The 22,622-nt window shown below is 30.7% G+C and overlaps 1 protein-coding gene across 1 annotated transcript; it reads left to right on the forward strand.

The window, feature by feature from the left end:
* The first annotated feature begins 1,265 nt into the window (after nucleotides 1-1,265).
* Nucleotides 1,266-2,127, forward strand: LOC100853889 (auxin-binding protein ABP19a). Its single transcript, XM_003632319.4, has one exon. The coding sequence runs from the start codon at nucleotides 1,277-1,279 to the stop codon at nucleotides 1,904-1,906; it is 630 nt and encodes a 209-aa protein (XP_003632367.1). The 5' UTR covers nucleotides 1,266-1,276; the 3' UTR covers nucleotides 1,907-2,127.
* The last annotated feature ends 20,495 nt before the right edge of the window (nucleotides 2,128-22,622 follow it).

A 22,622-nucleotide genomic window follows, 5' to 3' on the forward strand; every position in this document is an offset into this window, starting at 1 on the left:
TTTTTATGTTTTTTAAAACAAAAGTTTATTTAGGAACTTGAAATATATTTAACCTATTTTTAAAAATAAAATTTATATTTAGTGTTTTAATTTTAATCATTTTATATGTTTTTATAATTATTTTTTAAAATAGCTCTAAAAAAAGAATGAAAACAATTTCAAACAATTAAAAAATGTTATTTGAAGGCACTATAATTTTTGTTTTAAGAATAAAAAATTTAAAAATAAATTTTTGATTGTGAAACATGTTTTTCTTATATTTTATTTTGAAGAACAAAAAATTGTTTTCGAACACAGTTACTAAACACAACCTTACCTTACAACTCTCTAGATGCAAGCTATATGGTAATGGTGCCCTTGGGCACCATTCCTTACTTCAAGGGCTCTTTACTTCCATCTGATTATCTTGAATTCATGCAAGAGTATGAGTAATTTAAAGCAGGCATTACTACTCAGCTTAAAATCTTTTAGGTTATGTGTAAGGCTATGTTTGGTATGGTACGTGGAAATGAATATTTTGTTTTTGTTCCTAATTTTTTTTTTTAAATGGGAATGAATTTGATGATTTTAATTCTTGCATTTGGATGCACTTAAAAATTAAAGGATAAAACGATTATTTGTTTCCATTTTAATATTTGATTATGAAAGGAAAATGTTGACAATAATACCTAGTTTAAAATAATTTTTTTATTTTAATAAGACATTCTTTAAGAGTTTTTTATTCTAAATAATAAAATTAAGAAAAATATAATTTACTTAATAAATAAAAATTAATCATAAAAAAACATAAAAATCTAACAAAAATTTAAAGGTAAAATGGTAATTTTTAAATATTATACATTATTCCCTATACCAATGATATCAAAATACTCTTGTTGGGGAGCGATTAAAATCTCATTTATGAGTAAGATTTCATTCCTATTGTTATTAAAATTATCCAAATATAAGATGAGATAAGATTTCATTCCTACCAAAATTATTTTTTATTTGGTTTCTATTGTTATTAAAATTATCCAATGAGATTCCCTTTCTGGGATGTAATAACATACGTGGATTCAACATCGTCACGGTAATTTAGGCGAGGTAGTGATTGCATTTATTTTGAAAATATTTTCGATGGAATAATTGTAGAGGTTTTCCATAAGAAAAGTAATTCCCTTTCTTTGACTGATACAGAAATGGTGCTCCCCCAAGACTAAAATGCTTCATACTATAAATACTAATTAAGGTTTGGTGCAGTAGAATCAAGTACTTGGCACCACATCTATCAGACAAAATGCTTCACATTCTTGCCTTGTTTTCCTTCCTCCTCGTCTCCTCCTCCCATGCGGCGCTCCAAGACTTCTGTGTGGCGGACTTCACAGCCCCACAAGGCCCTACAGGCTACTCCTGCAGGACGCCTGCAGAAGTAACAGCTGATGATTTCGTGTATTCAGGCCTGCGTCAGCCTGGTAACACCTCAAGCATCTTCAATGCCTCCATCAACTCAGCATCTGTTCATAAGTTCCCAGTCTTGAATGGCCTTGGCGTCTCCGTGGCACGAGCAGACGTAGCCCCTGGCGGTGTGCTTCCACTGCACACTCACCCCGGCGCTACAGAGATAATTCTTGTAGCCAGGGGCGCTGTCACTGCTGGTTTAATTTCTTCGGATAATACCGTCTACGTGAAGACAGTCGAAGAGGGGGATATCATGGTTTTCCCTCAAGGGTTGCTGCATTTCCTGGTGAATACTGGTGGGACAGAGGCACTTATTTGGGTTAGCTTCAGTAGCCCGAGCCCTGGCCTCCAAGTCCTTAACACTGCGCTGTTTGGCAATAACTTGGATTCTGACTTGCTAGAGAAGATCACTCTTCTTGGTGATGATGAAGTGCAGAGACTCAAGGGTATTTTTGGTGGTACTGGGTAATTCAGCTTGGCAAGAACTTGTTAATTTCTTGTCACCCTCCTATTAAGTATGTAATCACTTTAATTAGTCTTTCAAGCTATTGATTCTTTGGATCAATGGCATGTGTGGAGTTCTATATTTGGTTTTCCAGTGTGAGATTAATTACGTTGAAATAATGTTCGCATATTGCTTTGCAACATCAAATGTGGACCATAAGTGTTACCCGTTTTTCTTCTTTTATATATGCTAGTGGGGTGTCACCGTGCAAAGCACGTGGGTGCATGTGAGTGATGTTAATGTGTAGGCTTTACGTTTAAGTATTTAATCATATGCTAAAAAAGCTTGAAATCCCACGAGTGGCAATATTACATAAAGCTATTTTTTAAAATAATCATCCTCAAAGTAAGCTCTTAAGTGTACTACTTCATGCTAACAAATGCTATTAATTAAAATAATATATAAAATAACATAATATGCCAACAATTCAATTTAAAATATGATATTAATCACAATATTTATAATAAATATATAGAATATGTTATTCAATAATATTTCATTATATTAATATATACATTTAATTTTTTATGGTAATTTTAGATATATAAAATACCAATATTTTAATGTTTAAAAATTAATTTTAATTATTAGGTCGTGTTTGGTTTGAAAAGCATTTTTTTAGTTTTTATTTTGTATTTTTTTTCCCATTTTTGAAAGTACATTTGACTAAGAAAAGTGAAAACTGTTTTTAAAAATAAAAAATAAAAAAATTGTAAAATCTTGTGTGGTTTTAAGCCTTTATTGATCTAAACCTAATGGAAAAAATCTGAGCAAGATTGTCTATAATTTATATGCAATGTTATAAGATCTATCATTATAATGAATAATATGAATTCTTTTATAATATAAATAATGTGATATTATATATTATTTTCTAATTTTTATTTTATTTTTTATTTTAAAATATTTTAATAAAATATTCTAATATACTATAATTAATCAACTAAATTATTTTAATACACAAATATATTCACTTATAATAATCTAATCTAATTAATGAATAAATAAAATATTTATAAGGTATATAATACTTGTTTTCAAATATATATAAAATTTTACATTAACATTTCTTTCATATCACACAAAAATTTATTTCTTATACATCCCCACCAAGTCTTGTATTCTATTTTATTATTTTATTGGTTTCAACCTTTCTAAATAATTTAAATTAAATTTGGAAGTTTTTTTTATATATAGATTTATTATTATTTGTTGCCTCTTTGTTCATCACCTAATGTATTTCTTCCATCTTTCATTTATATCCAATCATTTATTCATGATATTCGTAGTCATAAGTAAAATACTGAAATATATAAAAGGAAATAAGTACATGTATAAAACAAAGAAACAAAAGAAAAAATGTTAATTTTTTCAAAAAAGAAGAAGGAAATAATGTTAATTATTTCTTAATATATTAGATGAGATCTATAGGAGTTTTCAAAATATATTTGTTATTAAAAAAAATAGTTTGCAGAAAAATTATTTCTTTTAAATATTATAATAATTAAAATAATATAATGATTTATTGTGTTTTTTAAATTTGCAAATATATTAATATCATTTATACCATAAATCATCTAATTTTTTTTATTTGCTTATATGATTCCATTGTTTGTCTAGTATTCTTCCCCACAATCATTGCCCTTTTTCACTCATACTTCTTCACCATCTTTTATTTATTTATTATTATTTTTACTATAATTTTACATTTCCAATCTTTTATTAATTATTCCTCAATGTTTCCAAATTAATATTCTATTTTTTTTATTAAAAAAAATATTTAAAAAATGTGGGTATAAAGTCCCTTTCAACTAATTATCAATTATATATATTGGAAAATTTTAGGAAATTTTTTTAAAGCAGAAATATAAGATTTATTTCCATAAAAACATATCCATAATTCAGAGTTTCTTTTATCAATTTTTGGAAAATTTAAAAGTTTTATTTTTAGACTCAATAAGAGTTTTTATGTTTGTGACTAATTTTATTAAGGAATCTTAATAAGGAAGTACGAAAAGGTTGTTTGAAAGTTTTATTTTCATTTATGCAATATAATTTTAACTTTCAACTAAGTAAAAAATATAAAACAATCCAATCAAAACCTTAGTTTATATGAGAAATTACTTTTTAACTAATGAAGATATAATATTAAAATTATGCTTTTAAAATTATAATTATATTCTCAGCCATAATATTTAACTCAAATGAATTTTTATAATGTTATCATTATTTCTATAAAATAATTACTTTAACTTTGATTTTTATTTTAAACTAAGAAAAAGGTAGAAAAATATTTTAAATGAAACCATATAATTATTTAAAAATATGTGATTTATAGCTTTAAATAATAATAATAATAATAATAAGATTTAAATTATTATTATTATTAGTAGTAGTAGTAGAAGAAGAAGGTAATGTTCATTATGATGGGAGAAGGAAAAGTATATTTGAAAAAGACATCTTTTACTATGATTATTATCAAAAGAAGAAGTCAATGCTTAGTATGATGGGAAAACAAAAAGTGTATTTGAAAAAGAAATTTATTATTATTATTATAAGAAAAAGAAGAAAGTAATGCTTATTGTGGTGGGAGAGTGAAAAGTTTATTTGAAAAAGACATCCTCAAATGCTTATTAGAAGGTAATGCTCGTTACGGTGAGAGAATGAAAAGTCTATTTGAATATCTTTTATTATTATTATTATTATTATTATTATTATTAGAAGAAGAAGAAGAAGAAGAAGAAGAAGAATAAGAAGGTATTACTCATTGTGATGGGAGAATCAAAAGTCTGTTTGAAAAAGACATCTTTTATTATTATTATTATTATTATTATTATTATTATTATTAGAAGAAGAAGAAGAAGAAGAAAAAAAAAAGGGTAATGTTCATTGTGGTAAAGTCTATTTGAAAAAGACATCTTCAAATGCTTATTAGAAGGTAATGCTCATTATGGTGAGAGAACAAAACGTCTATTTGAAAAATGCATCTTCTATTATTATTATTATTATTATTATTATTATTAGAAGAAGAAGAAGAAGAAGAAGAAGAAGAAGAAAAGACAATGCTCATTGTGGTGGGAGAATGAAAAGTCTATTTGAAAAAACATCTTCTAAAGAAGGCATCTTCTTGTTATACCGAAGTCATTATAGAGCAGTTGACATTTGAAAAGACATACTCCTTATAAAAAAGGTATTATATAAGAAAATTTAATTAATTAAATTTTTTTATAGGGATGTTTTTAGGTAAAAAAGTTTTACAATATTATTTTTAATCTAATGAATATTTATAATATTAAAATTATAATTTTAAAAATATAATTTTATTCTTAACCTATATTTAACTAAGATGAATTTTTATAATACTATCATCATTTCTTTGAAATAATTACTTTAGCTTTGAGTTTTATTTTAAACTAATAAAAAAGTAGGAAAATATTTAAAAAGAAACCCTTGTTGTAAATGAAGTGGTGAATGACCACATTGATGGTCATTTATGAACTCTATTTACTCATCTTTAAGATGAGTAATGGGAGTTCATATTATGAAGCCTATAAAAGGCTTCTTACACTCCATGTAAGTTGCATCCCAAGCAAAAGAAATATATTATCTTCCTTTCATTCTCTCTTTCTTTCATTCTCTCAACATTTCTCTTCTTTGATTTCTTTCTCCCCCCCCCCTCTCTCTCTCTCTCTCTATATATATATATATATTATTGAAGTAATACATAGTCCTCTCTACTTTTATTTGAGTCACATTTATTCTCATTTTACAACACGTTATCAGCACGAATTGCTCTGAAGGTAATTCTCATATCTTAAACTTGAAGTTATTTATATAGAATAAAATTTTACATATTTATATTATTGTTGATTTGTTTTGTTACATATTGTTAAAAGTTATAAAAAAATTATTTGATTTTATTTATAATCAAAGTTATACCAATGCTATCAAGTTATTATAACCGATTCTAATAATATTGTTTTGTCAGATATATAAAGTTATTTGACAATGCCGAATATCACAAAACTCGAATTTGTGGCACTTGACATTTCGGGAAAGAACTATCTATCTTGGATCCTTGATGTTGAATTACATCTTGATGCAATGAACCTTGGAGCTACAATCAAAGAAGGAAATCAAGCATCCCTGCAGGATCACGCAAAAGCATTGATTTTCCTTCGCCATCACCTCCATGAAGGTTTAAAAAATGAGTATCTTACAATAAAGGACCCTTTTACTCTATGGAGTAATTTGAAGGAAAGATATGACCACCAGAAAACTGTGATTCTCCCAAAAGCTCGATATGATTGGATGCACCTACGGTTGTAAGATTTTAAAACTGTTAGTGAATACAACTCTGCACTTTTCAAAATCAGCTCTCAATTAAAGTTGTGTGGAGAAAAAAATCACAGAAGAAGACATGTTAGAGAAAACTTTTACTATGTTTCATGCCTCGAATGTGCTCCTACAGCAGCAATATCGAGAGCGTAGATTTACAAAATATTCTGAATTAATATCATGTGTTCTTGTTGTTGAACAAAATAATGAGCTTTTGATGAGAAATCACCAATCTCGTCCAACTGGATCTGAACCATTCCCTGAAGTGAATACAATATCGTCCCAAAATCGTAGACGTGGATGAGGACAAGAACGTGATCGTGGTCGTGGAAGAAATCCCTGATACCATGGTTCTTATAATAATAATTCTCAGAAAATGAAAGCCTCACTGCACCACCAAAAGTGGAACAATACTGAGACAATTCAAGAAAATGGGAAGCATTTACAATATAAACCTCCTAAGAACCATGAGAATAATTTTCATAGATGTGGTATGAAGGGGCATTGGTCGTGTTCCTGTCGTACGCCCAAACATTTGGTCGACCTTTACCAAGCATCAATAAAAGCAAAAGGATAAAAGAGATAGAGATGAACTTTACCGATGGTGATAGATTGGACCTAACCTACTATGACATTGATTTCTTTGGAGGTCCCAAAGAAAAAATAGACCATTTGATAAATGATGAGAAAATTAACATTGATTGATGTTACTTTATATATGAAATAATATATTATTATGTCTTATATTTACATCTGATTTACCTTGTTATTTACATTATGCTTGTTTTTTTTTTTTTTTTTTTGTTATATTTGAAATCCATGTGTTATTTGGTCTCAAGATGAATGAGGATGATGTATGTCTCGCAGACTATGCAACCACACACACAATTCTTCGAGATAAAAGATATTTCCTTGAATTGACATTAATAAAAGCTAATGTAAGTACCATATCTGGTACTATAAACTTAGTTGAAGGCTTTGGGAGAGCAAACATAACGTTGCCAAATGGAACTAGATTCCATATAAATGACGCTTTGTATTCTAGCAAATCTAGAAGAAATTTGCTCAATTTTAAAGACTCCTTAAACTTGATTTTAGAACCTTACTTGGGTCAAATATGTTCTTTTTCAATTGGAAGATATAAATCAATCTTGATGCAATGTCGAATATCACAAAACTCGAATTTGCGGCACTTGACATTTCGGGAAAGAACTATCTATCTTGGATCCTTGATGCTGAATTACATCTTGATGCAATGAACCTTGGAGCTACGATCAAAGAAGGAAATCAAGCATCCCTGTAGGATCGCGCAAAAACATTGATTTTCCTTCACCATCACCTCCATGAAGGTTTAAAAAATGAGTATCTTACGATAAAGGACCCTTTTACTCTATGGAGTAATTTGAAGGAAAGATATGACCACCAGAAAACTGTGATTCTCCCAAAAGCTCGATATGATTGGATGAACCTAAGGTTGCAAGATTTTAAAACTGTTAGTGAATACAACTCTGCACTTTTCAAAATCGGCTCTCAATTAAAGCTCTGTGGAGAAAAAATCACAGAAGAAGACATATTAGAGAAAACTTTCACTATGTTTCATGCCTCGAATGTGCTCCTACAACAACAATATCAAGAGCGTAGATTTACAAAATATTATGAATTAATATCATGTCTTCTTGTTGCTGAACAAAATAATGAGCTTTTGACGAGAAATCACCAATCTCGTCCAATTGGATCTGAACCATTCCTTGAAGTGAATGCAATATCTTCCCAAACTCGTGGACGTGGACGAGGATGAGGACGTGGTCGTGGTGGAAGAAATCCCCGATACCATGGTTCTTATAGTAATAATTCTCAGAAAATGAAAGCCTCACTGCACCACCAGAAGTGGAACAATACTGAGACAATACAAGAAAATGGGAAGCGTTTACAAGATAAACCTCCTAAGAACCATGAGAATAATTGTTATAGATGTGGTATGAAGGGGCATTGGTCACATACTTGTCTTACTCCCAAACATTTGGTTGACCTTTACCAAGCATCAATAAAAGCAAAAGGAAAAAAGATAGAGATGAACTTTACCGATGGTGATGGATTTGACCTAACCTACTATGACATTGATTTCTTTGGAGGTCCCAATGAAAAAACAGACCATTTGATAAATGATGAGAAAATTAACATTGATTGATGTTACTCTATATATGAAATAATATATTATTATGTCTTATATTTACATTTGATTTACTTTGTTATTTACATTATGCCTTGTTTTCTTTGTTATATCTAAAATCCATGTGTTATTTGGTCTCAAGATGAATGAGGATGATGTATGTCTCATAGACTGTGCGACCACGCACACAATTCTTCGAGAGAAAAGATATTTCCTCGAATTGACATTAATAAAAGTTAATGTAAGTACCATATTTGGTACTACAAACTTAGTTGAAGGCTTTGGGAGAGCAAACATAACGTTGCCAAATGGAACTAGATTCCATATAAATGACGCTTTATATTCTAGCAAATCCAGAAGAAATTTGCTCTGTTTTAAAGATATTCGTAGAAATGGATATCATATTGAAACTATGAATGAAGATAATGTAAAATATCTTTACATTACTTCCATTATATCTGGCCAGAAGCTTATAATGGAAAAACTCCCAACTTTCTCCTCTAGGTTGTATCATACAATTATAAAGCCTATTGAATCATATGTTGTCGTGAACCAAAAGTTCAACGACCATGATAGGCTAGGTCACCCAGGGTCTTCAATGATGCATCGAATAATTGAACACTCACATGGGCATCCACTAAAGAACTAGAAGATTCTTTCGCCCAATGAATACTCATGTGCTACCTACTCACAAGGTAAATTGATAATCACACCGTCTTTTACTAAAGTCATATCTGAGTCACCAGTCTTTTTAGAAAGAATACATGGGGACATATGTGGGCCTATCCATCCACCATGTGGACCATTCCCTTATTTTATGATCTTAATAGATGCTTCTACTAGGTGGTCACATGTTTGTCTCATTTCTACACGTAACGTTGCCTTTGCTGAACTCCTTGCACAAATAATCAGATTACGAGCACAATTTCCAGATTATCCAATTAAGACAATACGTCTTAATAATGCTGGTGAATTTACTTCTCAAACATTCATTGACTATTTTATGTCAGTAGGGATAAATATTGAGCATCATGTTGCTCATACTCATACCCAAAATGGTTTAGCAGAATCCTTCATCAAACATCTCCAACTAATCGTTCGACCATTACTAATGAAAACCAAATAACCTACGTCCGCCTAGGGACATGCTATTATGCATGCTACAGCTTTAGTCCGTATTCGACCTACAACTTACCATGAATACTCCCCTTCACAACTTGTGCTTGGAAAACAACCAAATATCTCTTACTTATGAATCTTTGGTTGTGCAGTATATGCAACAATTGCACCTACACAACGCACTAAAATGGGTCCCCAATAGAGACTTGGGATTTATATAGGTTTTGATTCTCCATCTATCATAAGATATCTCGAACCTTTGATAGGCGATGTTTTTACAGCCTGCTTTGAGGATTTTCATTTTAATGACAGTGTTTTTCCGTCATTAGGGGGAGAAAAGTCGATTCCTAAAGAACGACGAGAAATTAGTTGGAAGGCATCTACTATGACCCATCTTGATCCTCGTACAAATCAATGTAAACTAGAAGTTCAAAGGATCATTCATTTGCAAAATCTCACAAATCAATTACCAGATGCATTCATTGATACAAAGAAAGTGACAAAGTCACATATCCTGATTGCAAATACTCCAGCACGGATTGATGTCCCTGTAGGACATTTAATAAATGAATCTAAGATACGCCTGAAGCATGGTAGACCTGTCGGCTCAAAGGATGTAACTCCCCAGAAGAGGAGAACCCAAGAAAAACTTGGCACTCTAGAAGAGTTAATGGGGTCGAAATAATATTGTTATTGACAATATTTTTGCTTTCCAAGTAGCGTCTGAAGTCATAAGAAATGATGAAGATCCCGAACCACAAAATGTGGAAGAATGTCGACATAGAAATGATTGGCTAAAATGGAAAGAAGCTATACAGGTAGAGTTAAACTCATTAACAAAACGAGAAGTTTTTGGACCTATAGTCCAAACACCTAAAGATGTAAAGCCTGCTAGGTACAAATGGGTATTTGTACAATAGTGCAATGACAATAATGATATCATAAGATATAAAGTGCGATTAGTAGCACAAGGTTTCTCGTAGAGACCTAGTGTTGACTACGAGGAAACATATTCTCCCGTCATGGACGCAATCACATTTCATTTCTTAATTAGTTTGACAGTCTTAGAAGGATTGGATATGCATCTCATGGATTTATTACAAAATATTTATACGGATCCATGGATAATGATATATACGTGAAAATCTCTGAAGGATTTAAATTGCCTAGAGAAAATAGTACAAAGCCTCGTAGCATGTACTCAATCAAGTTACAACAATCCTTGTATGGATTAAAGCAATTTGGACGCATGTGGTACAATCGCCTTAGCGAATACTTACTAAAAGAAGGGTATGTGAATAATCCTATATGCCCATGCATCTTCATTAAGAAATTAGAAACCGGATTTGCAATATGTTGATGACTTAAATCTTGTTGGAATTCCTGAAGAGCTCACAAGAACAACAAATTACTTGAAAAAGGAATTTGAGATGAAAGATCTTGGAAATTTTTTTTTTGTCTCGGCCTACAAATCGAGCATTTTCCAGATGGAGTTTTAGTACATCAATCAACATACATTCAGAAAGTTTTGAAAAGTTTTTATATGGATAAAATGCATCCTTTAAGTTCTCTAATGGTTATCCGATCACTTGATGTGAAAAAGAACCCATTTCGTCCTTACGAAAAAGATGAAGAGTTACTTGGTCCTAAAGTACCATATCTTGGTGCTATTGGTGCACTTATGTATCTTGCCAATTTTACACGTCCAGACATTGCTTTTTCTGTTAATTTATTACCAAGATACAGTTCCGCTCCAACTCAAAGACATTGGAATGGTATCAAACATATATTGCGTTATCTTCGCGGAACTATTGATATGGGTTTATTTTACTCAAGGGAATCAAAGCAATAATTGCTTGGATATGCATATGCAAGATATCTTTCAGATCCACATAAAGGTAGGTCACAAACAGGATATGTGTTTAATTGCAATGGTACTGCTATTTCATGGAGATATTGATTCGTCCCTAGCAACGGCAGTGGCAATGGCACCATTTGATTCGGGGTTCGATCCCCGGCAACGGCGCCATTTGATTCGTGCCCACTTGGTGTCTCAACTGATTCGTGTCCAGCTGGTGCTCCTTGATTGAGGGATTAATCAACAAAATTTATAACCTATAACACCATATACTAGGGTAGCAAAGACAAAGCTACTATAGCATAGTGGCTCTAGGATCGTTCACTGGGATGGGTTTTCACTTCACAAATGATATCAATTCAAAGCTGAATTGGTGCCTTTTCATTTCAAAGTTAGCTTTAAAAGAAAACATAAAGATGTTTAAATGGAAAAAGGTTTGGTTTTAAGCTAACTAAAAATAGTAACTGATTTTACTTACAAAGAAAAGATGTTTCTTGGAGTTCAGATCACTAGGCTCAGATTCCTCATACAAAAAGGGAGTTCCGGTCACTTGTTTATTTTCCTCGCATTAGAGAATTAACATATAGTTAATTCTCTAACCGGTGTTGTACAGATGCTTCCCATTAATGGGTTCAAACACTAAATCCCTCTCACTGATGCACTTTGCAATGGCTCATACCTCTCACCTAGCACTTGCCATTCAAGGTGATCTTTAACCTTGGATTACCCGTCAAAAGCTCGCAAGAGATAACTAATGGATGTCTCCTTGGAGTCCAAAAGCTTACCAAGTGTTGGCTATTCTAGAAAATCCTACCTTGAAGTCACCTCCCAGAGGCTCGCAAGGGGTAAACTAGTGAATCTCCATGGATGGAAATCACTTGCCTTACCAAGTGTTGGCCCAGGTGACTCTAAGGTGTTTTAAGTTAACTAAAACCATAGAAACCATTAACGGGTTACACTTTCTCTTCATTAAAAACTAAAACAACAAAACATCCAAATTATGCATGTGGAAACTTACCCGGCTTTCCTTACTCCAAGAGACAAAAAGCTTAGCCTCTCATCCTCTGTGGAAAAATCCTCAGAGTTTGGTTGGCTAGAAAATGAAAATGAAAGAGAAGACAAGAATATATATGAAAAACAGAGCAAGTGCTCTGTTCTCTGATTCTATATATGATATCTATATTACATACTTCTCCGAGCGTCTTTTTTACAGTGGATGCAAGAGAGTTTATATAGGAAGGTAATTTACCCTTCCTTGGATACTTCCTAGCTAAGGAATTACATGAGTGGTTGAATACAAGGAGAAAATGGAAATTTAGACACAAAAATCTGAAGAAAAATATCTAAAAGAGTCGGTGCAAAAATATCGGGAAGCTTCAGGAACCATTTCGCAGGAGAAAATGGTGTCTGCGAGATTTCGCAGACACTCAAGAGGGCTGCGAAATATTTTTGCAACAACAAGTTAAACTCGCAGGGCTGCGAAATTGGCTTCCACCTTGAGGTTCTCAGCGTTCCAGCTTGCGGCATGTATCGGGTAGCTTCAGGAGGAATTCCATAGCACTGTACAAAAAGGCTGCGAAATTCTCGCAACAAAAGGCTGATTTCGCAACACTTTGGAGTGATCTGCTTGCAATGGCTGTAACTTCTTCGTTTCAACTCCGAATCACGAACCGTTTGAAGCATTGGATTCTTGACTTCCTGAGCTTTGAAATGGTATATAGAATGTAGAAAATGGACTTCGGCAAGTGCTCCAAAAGTGCGCATGAAGACTGCAGCTGCTTGTCCTCTGTTTTCTTCACTCTGTTTTCCTCTTCTCCTTGCTTCTCTCCTTGCATACTTTGAACGACTTTGGCAAAGGGATATGGAGCTCCAAAGCTTCGTTCTTCATGAATTTGAGCTCTTCATTGCTTTGCCATGGATTCCAAATAACTCTCCTCAATCTTGGATTGTTTTGGTGATCAAATTACTAACAAAAACACCAAAACTTACACAATTTGATTAGAAATGATTGCAAGGGTCCTTAACATGTTAATTGGGTTAAAAGGCAATAACTACTACTCAAAAGTGTTTAAAAGAGTTAATTACAAGCTATGAAATAGCACTTTTTGAGTAGTAATCAGATATGTCAAACAAACAATAGTGGCCACATCATCAAATCATTCAGAAATACTAGCAATTCATGAAGCAAGTCGTGAATGTATATGGCTAAGATCTATGATCCAGCATATTTGGAAATCATGTGAACTCTCCTCTATCAAAGGTGACCCAACAATATTATTTGAAGATAATGCTACATGCGTTGCACAAATAACAGGGGGTTATATTAAAGGAGATAGAACTAAACACATTTCACCAAAATTCTTTTATACACATGAACTCTAGAAGAGTGGTGAAATTGATGTGCAACAAATATGCTCAAGTGATAATCTAGCAAATTTATTCACAAAATCATTTCCAACCTCAACATTCAAGAAGTTAATACACAGGATTGGAATGCGTCAACTCAAGGATATCGACATGAGGGAGGGGGGGGGGGGGGGGGGGGGTATGCTTGTAAAAGGGTGTTAGTGTACTGTACTTTTTTTTCCATCGTCCAGGTTTTGTCCTACTGGGTTTTACTGGCAAGGGTTTTAATGAGGCAGTCCTAATATACCAAGAAAAGAATATTGTACTCTTTTTCCGTCACTAGGTTTTTCCTATAGGGTTTTTTACTAGCAAGGTTTTAATGAGGCATATTCTTTTAATATGGTGGTCATCCAAGGGGGAGTGTTGTAAATGAAGTGGTGAATGACCACATTGATGGTCATTTATGAACTCCATTTACTCATCTTTAAGATGAGTAATGGGAGTTCATATTATGAAGCCTATAAAAGGCTTCTTACACCCCATGTAAGCTGTATCCCGAGCAAAAGAAATATATTCTCTTCCTCTCATTCTCTCTCTCCTTTTCTTTCATTCTTTCAACATTTCTCTTCTTTGATTTCTTTCTCCCCTATATATTATTAAAGTAATACATAGCCATCTCTACTTTTATTTGAGTCACATTTATTCTCATTTTATAACAACCCTATAATTATTTTGAAATAGTTAATTTATAGTTTTGAATATTATTATTAAGTCTAATTAAAAGAAGGTAATGGTGTAGGAGAATGAAAAGTCAATCTAGAATAATGTCTTTATAGAGGGAGTTACTATTGAAAAAGACATCTTCTCGTTATACCTTACAATCTTAAAATGGTCATTAATGAGAGAGTTACAATATGAAAAAGACATTCTCATTATATCGAGGAGTTACAAAATGGATCTTTTTTTTTTTCTTCTGAAAATGTATTATATAAGGTTGTTAGCCCAAGGGTTCTCCTAATCATATCGAGGAGTTACAAAATGCATTTATTATCTTCCTTTTGAAAATGTATTATATAAGGTTGTTAGCCCAAGGGTTCTCCTAATTCCCCTCTCGGGTGTTTTCTTTATTAAAATTAGCCTTTATTTTCTCAAAGGCGAATGAAAATATGATAATTTATTGTCCTTTGTATCCATGGAGATTGAGGTAACATTTGCAAAATTCCAATTCAATACTAACTTAGATTTTGTTGTTTTAAAGTATTTAGGAATTGAGTTTTCTCTCATGAGTTCATTAAACCATTTGGTTGATGGAAAAGAATAGGAAAAGACAAAAAAACCAATTTTTTTTGTTGAAAATAAAACATAGGATTTGATTCAAACTTTTTTATTTTAAACTAACAAAAAAGTAGAAAAATATTTAAAATGAAATCATATAATTATTTTAAAATAGTTTATTTATAGTTTTGAATATTATTATTAAGTCTAATTAGAAGTAAATGGTTATTGTGGTGGGACAACGAAAAGTCAATCCAGAATAATGGTCATTATTGAAGGAGTTACTATCTAAAAAAAGGCATATTCTCATTATATTGGGGAGTTGTGATTTGAAAATGGTCATTATTTAGGAAATAGTATCTTCCTAAGAGTTACAAAATACATCTTCCATCTTCCATCTAAAAATGTATTATATAAGGACTAATTTGAAAAAAATATAGAAAAAAGAACCCAAACTTGAAATCCCACGAGTGGCAATATTACTTTTGTAAAACCTAGATAAAGCTATTTTTTAAAATAATCATCCTCAAAGTAAGCTCTTAAGTGTACTACTTCATGCTAACAAATGCTATTAATTAAAATAATATATAAAATAACATAATATGCCAACAATTCAATTTAAAATATGATATTAATCACAATATTTATAATAAATATATAGAATATGTTATTCAATAATATTTCATTATATTAATATATACATTTAATTTTTTATGGTAATTTTAGATATATAAAATACCAATATTTTAATGTTTAAAAATTAATTTTAATTATTAGGTAGTGTTTGGTTTGAAAAGAATTTTTTTAGTTTTTATTTTGTATTTTTTTTCCATTTTTGAAAGTACATTTGACTAAGAAAAGTGAAAATTGTTTTTAAAAATAAAAAATAAAAAAAATTGTAAAATCTTGTGTGGTTTTAAGCCTTTATTGATCTAAACCTAATGGAAAAAATCTGAGCAAGATTGTCTATAATTTATATGCAATGTTATAAGATCTATCATTATAATGAATAATATGAATTCTTTTATAATATAAATAATGTGATATTATATATTATTTTCTAATTTTTAAATAAATAAAGATAAAACTGATTTATAAAAGTTACAAGTTATTTTTTCTATATTTTTTCAAATTAGCAAATCAAAACTCATTTTTCCAATTGTTAACATATCTTAAATTGGACAATGAATGTAAATTATCATTTTCATGACATGGTATAACATTTTTCTTGTTAACCTCAAATCAATTTTCCCACCATACTTATTGGGTCAATTTATTATCTTTTATATCCGTGGAAATTCAATTAACTCCTATAAAATTACAATTCAATACCAATTTAGATTTTGTAATTTATAAGCATTTTGGAATTGAGTTTTCTCCTATGAGTTCAAAAAACCATTTGGTTGATGGGAAAAAAAATAGAAAAAGAAGGAAAAACCAAAATTTTGGTTAAAAATAAAACATGGAACTTGATTCAAATATTTTTTATTCTACTTTTCTTTCTCTTAAATTCCTTGGTTTTCATATAAACCAAACAGGGATTAGAGTAAATTTTGCAAAAACATCATATTTAATATCTAAAGGCTAGAGACATTCTCCATGGCTTTCTAATTGACTTTGTCATTGAATAGCTCAAACTTCAAGATTATTTTTTGTTACAACAAAACAAAAATCCTCAAAGAAAAGTAGGATAAAAGAAAACTAAATGAATTTTTATTAGAGGTTTTCCCTTTTTATAGGGAGTCACAAAGAGATATACATTATTATAGATGATCATCCACAAGTTACCATAATGCTACAAAATCTCATATTTTATAACATTCCCCCTTGGATGATCATAAGAATATATCTCATTAAAACTTTACTAGGAAAAACCCAATGGGAAAAAACCATAGTGAAAGAAAAAGAGTTCAATACTATTTTGGACTATTACAGTTGCCTTGTTAAAAACCTTGTTAGTAAAACCCAGTAGTACTCGTTGAACAACAATTTCATCACTCTTTTGGTGTTGATGAATGTAAAAGAACTTGGGTGATATAGGCTTAATTCCATTACCCTTAATGCATTCTTGTTTAATCTATGCAATGCATGCAAGGGTGGTCCAAATGTTTCCATTGTTTGCTTGATTGATCTCCATGATATTATCGTAAGATAGCTAACATCTACATATTTAAACAGTTAAGATTCTAATCCTTTTGAATAGAATAGACCTATGCTATTGTAGTACATGTTTGACTTTATTCCAATGTCTTTGAGTTGGTGCAGAACTATATCTCGTAAGTAAGTTAATAAGGAATGCAATATCTGGTCATGTATAATTTGTAAGATACATCTGGTCATGTACTTCTAGACCAAGTAGTTCTTTATTGTCTTCTTTAGGATGAAACAAGTGCTTGTTCACTTCAAGTAAATAAACACCCATAAGGGAACTTACTGAATGTGATTTATCCATATAAAAGTGTTTCAAGACTTTCTTTGTATATGTTGACTAATAAACTAACATTTTATTTGAAAGTACTCAATCTGTAGGTCGAGGTAAAAAATTTGTTTTCCAAGATCTTTCATTTCAAATTTACTTTTCAAAGTAGTAAACTATTCTTGTAAGTTCTTCAAGTGTTCAAACAAAATTCAAATATTCCACATATACTATAACAATTACAAATATTTGACATAATAAATATGCATAGGCAAATAAGGCAATATACATATGCTTCCCATTCAAATATTCATCGAGGCAATTGTACTACTTGCCTTTGGATTGCTTAATTTATACAAGGATCTTTATAGCTTAATTGAGTATATACTACAATATTTTCAATTACTTGCTTCAGGCATTTGAAATCCTTCAGGGATTTTCATATATATGTCATTATATAAATATCCATATAAATATGTAGTAATGACATCCATGAGATGCAAATCCAGTCCTTCGAGACTGCTAAACAAATTAGATATCTAAATATGGTTGCGTCCATCATAAGAGAATACGTTTCCTTGTAATCAATACTAGGTCTCTACGAGAAACCTTAAGCAATCAATCACACTTTTTATCTCGTGATTTCATTATTGTCATTACACTTTATTATAAATACTCATTTATATCCAACAAGCTTGACAACTACAGACGTCTACACTACAAGTCCAAATACTTCTCATTTTTCTAATGAATCTAATTTTGTTAGAATATATTCTTTCTATTTTGGCCAATCTTTTCTGTGTTGGCATTCATCCTTAGTTTATGGTTTGAGATCTTCATCATTTCTTATGTTGTCAATAGTCACTTGGAAAGAAAATATATTGTTAATGACAAGAATATTTCAATCCCATTTTTCTCCATATATAAGTAGATAATTGAGATCTCATCAGTATCAAGTACTTGTTACAATCCAGGAGCTAATTGTAAAATATATGCCTCTCTTAGGGCCACTTGTTTAAATTGTGCCTCTTCAGGGGGTTACTTGAGATTGATCAGTCATTTTAATAACCCATTTTATGTGCAACTTTTTCAAGAGTGCCACATTTCATAAATCTTTCCTTATGTTTTCCTCTTTTAAGGAATGTGTTTCCCTCTTTAAGGTCTACCACGCTTCAAGCGTGCCTTAGACTCATTATTTAATTGTCCTTTCAAGACATCAACTTAGTATTTAATTATCCTTTAGGGACATCAATTTGTATTGGAATATTTTTGGTTAGTGAAAATGATTTTGTCTCTTCCTTTACATCAATGAAAGCATTAGGTAGTTGATTTGAAAGTCCTTACAAATGAATAATCTTTTGAACTCCAAATTCACATTGATTAGTACGAGGATCAAGATGAGTCAAAGTTAATGTTTCACGCCATTCGTCTAGAACTAGCTCTTCTCCCCTTAATGGTGGGAAAATTGTCTCATTAAATTAGAAATTTTCTTAACATGTAATAATATCCTCCAAAGGTTCAAATATACTAGTCACTAGTTGAAGAAACTTCTGGTTCTTTAATGAATATCCATTTGACACTTTGAGGAGTTGATGGATCATTGTTCACCCTGGGGGCCAAGTTTGTCATCTTAGATTCTTTTAGATTTGATAGAACATCAAGTATCATTCATATGTCACTAGTGACATAGTATGAGCTTGTTTAGAGATTTCAGTCAAGTTTTCATAAATTGATATATGTAGTAATGACATCAATCAACTAGTGACATAATATGAGCTCTTTTAGAGCTTTCAACCAAGTTTCCATAAATTGATATATGCGGTAATGGCATTTAATATTACATATAGTACAATTAAGGAGGCAAACATCTTAAAATATACTTATTAAGCAATCAATGTTATGTGTAAATAAAACATAAACATGTATTAGTAAATATGATATGTACTATATTAAATAAAAAGACACAACATAAGAAAGTAAAGATCCTACATAAGAATTTAACAATAAATATTTTTGTCACCAATCAATCAACCAATTTTATCATTAGGATTTCTAAAGAAAGTTATAATAATCTAGGTTAGATACGTTAACCTTCGATTTACTAAACTTTTTCTTTTAATTTTGTTAAAAGTCAATGAAATGTTTGATCATACAACTAGTATGCATCATTTGATTATAGCATTCATGCCACTTATTTAATAATAATAATAATAATAATAATAATAATTAGTTAATTAGAACTAAAATAACTCAATTAATTACTATTTCCCAACCCATTATTTACAAGCGGAATATGCAATGCAAGGACTAGTTAGAATATTTCTAATCATTTCATCAAAGTTCTCCTTTTTCCTGAATAGAATTCTGACCTTCGTAATATGATTTGGCCCGATCTGATTTCCATAGGCTAGTCAACATGTGCAAATCAATGACCTTTATGCCTATATTAGCTAGGCTCTTTTCCATGCTTTTGTCTTTTTTTTTCTTTTTTTTTTTTGCCACTTAATTAATATTATGTATATATTAGTTCAATATTTTGACAATGAGAACACCCAAGTGGGCTGAGATGTATTACTAAAAGATTTAAGACTGACAAATAACGTTGTTGTCTGTAAGAGTTGATTTGGGAATCATTTAGAAAGTGCTTGTAATTTTTCTAATACTTGAAAAATAAAAATTTCAAGCATTAGAAATGATAAAAACACTTCCTAGAATTACTATCAAATGCACTATAAGTATTTCATAAAATTTAATAAACAGTTCTAAAATTTTGAAAAACTACTTATAATATTGAAAAAACACTTTAATTAATGTTTTCTAGAGAAACATTTAAAAGAACACTTTATAAGAAAACACCTACACTAAAAACATTTTATTAAAATTATTCCAAACATACTCTAAGTCCTCTAGTTATCTAGCTACTCATAATCAAGATTAATGAAGGAATAGTTTGAATACATTGACTAGTGAGTAGTTGTAAAAATCTTAAGCATATTGAATATAGGAGGAAAAACTCTTTGCTACCTAATTACAATTTGATTTTATAGACTAAGAATGACATTGAGTCCCTAACATTCACATTGGTACGTAGGTGAATCCTTCCGACCAATTCTTTTTTCTTATCTGAAACAACAAGAAAGTGTAAATAAAACAAAATTTCTAAAACATTCCTAATCCAAATCTAGCTTTCCTTCCTATTCTAACTATTCAGCATCACTTTGGTTCTGCATTTTTATTTCCTTACCTATTTATTTCAAACTTCATCCATTGTCTAATGGAATCTGAAGTAAACCTTTCCTCTAAGTTCGATATCTTTACTAGCACTTCCATCCCTGTATATAAATGACATATTAATTTTTAAGACTAACCAAGAAGTTTGTGAGACAAGAAAATTCCAATTGTCTAACTTGGATGTAAATGACCTAAGAGAGGCATGATTCTAGAAGCAAAATGACTAGAGTACCTAGTGGTGGGTTTAAACTTTCTCAAGAACACTACATTGAGAAAATTGTAAGGAAGTTTAAACATTAGGATTTTAAACTTGTATTGACTCCTTATGATCCTAACTTTTAGCTAAAGAAAAATAAAAAACATAGTATAACCTAACCAGAGTATATGCTTAGATCATTGGCAGCCTAATATATTTACCTAATTGTACATATCAGACTTAACATTTATATAATAGGTAGATTGAGTTAGTACTCCTAATGTTAAGATCATTGAAATCTTATTTATAGAGTAGTTAAGTATTTGAGAAGAACCAATGATTATGGTCTATACTATAATAAATTTTCAAATTCATTAGAAGGGTATAATGATGCCAATTGGATCTTGATTTAGATAGTTGAAATCCACTAGTGGGTATGTCATTAACCTTCGAGGAGGTGTAATTTCTTGGAAGTCCACCAAATAAATTTGCATTACTCAATCTATTAGGAATGCTAAGTCTACTAATCTAAGGTTTAGTGGCTTAGAACCTCTTAACATATATTTCTTTATGCATAAGACCAATATCATCTATATTTATGTGTTCTAATAACGACTATGATAACCAAGGCCAAGGCTAAGAATGAGATATTGATGGAAGATCTAGATTACTACATTCTAAGTCCTAAACTTTTAGGGTGTATACAAAACTATCCTAGAGATCTTTAGATCTATGCAATGGAAGCATATATCATATCAAAATTGTAGATCTAGGTTTATAAAAACCATACCTATGATATGAATGTTTTCGCAAATCAATTCTAACTAGTGAAAAAGTTGGTGCAGATATTGAAAACCAATATACCTTCCACCTGATGGCTTTCTTTCCTGGATATAGAAGCACTTTGGGACGAATTAGGTATCTTCTATCTTCTTATCAAGTTGCTGACATTTTTAATAAACACATTTCAAGCTCCCAGTTTTTCAACTTTCGAACCAAGCTGTCTATTGTTCCCAAACCTGTGAGCTTGCAGGGGGGTGATAGATGTCAGCCAGCACCAACAGGGCTTCCACTTATAAGAAACCAGAACTGCCCTAAATAACCTAAGGTTGAATGGCTCAAGATAGTTCAAGAACTGTTAGGAAGTTGGAGTCTGTTGTAAGATCTGTTAAAATAGTTACAGAAAGAATCAAGTATAAAAGTGTCAATGTAAAGCTCTTCAATTAAGAGGCTCTCTTTGTAATAAGAAAGCAATTACTACATTTCTAATACAAAGTTTTGAGTACCCCCTCCAATAGCCAAAGGAGATTTAAGAAAATAGTTAAAACTTGTTTGGGGAAGGGGTGTGTTTTTGTTTTTTGTGTTCTCAAAAACCATTTTTTTGAAAACGATAAAAAGATGTTTTCATTGTTTTTTCACTATTCAAAGAATAAATTGTTTTTCGTGTTTTTTCTTCCTTCTTTTTGTGTTTTCTTAGCTGTTTTTTATTTTCCACAAAGGTGAGCTCCACCCAACCACCACACCATCCACAAACCCTTTCTTCTTTCTTAAATTATTGAAATTAATATACTTACACATGGTGACAAAGTCATTCTTTGTTTAAGAAAATTATAATCGATGTAAAAATTTCAAAATGGAATTTTTTTTTTAATTTAAATGAATTGTGCATATAAAAATTATTTATATATTTATAATATCAAGTTAATGGAAGAAAGCACTTTATTAATTAAA

The sequence above is a fragment of the Vitis vinifera genome, chromosome 7 (genome assembly GCF_030704535.1).
Source record: "Vitis vinifera cultivar Pinot Noir 40024 chromosome 7, ASM3070453v1".
NCBI lineage: Eukaryota > Viridiplantae > Streptophyta > Magnoliopsida > Vitales > Vitaceae > Vitis > Vitis vinifera.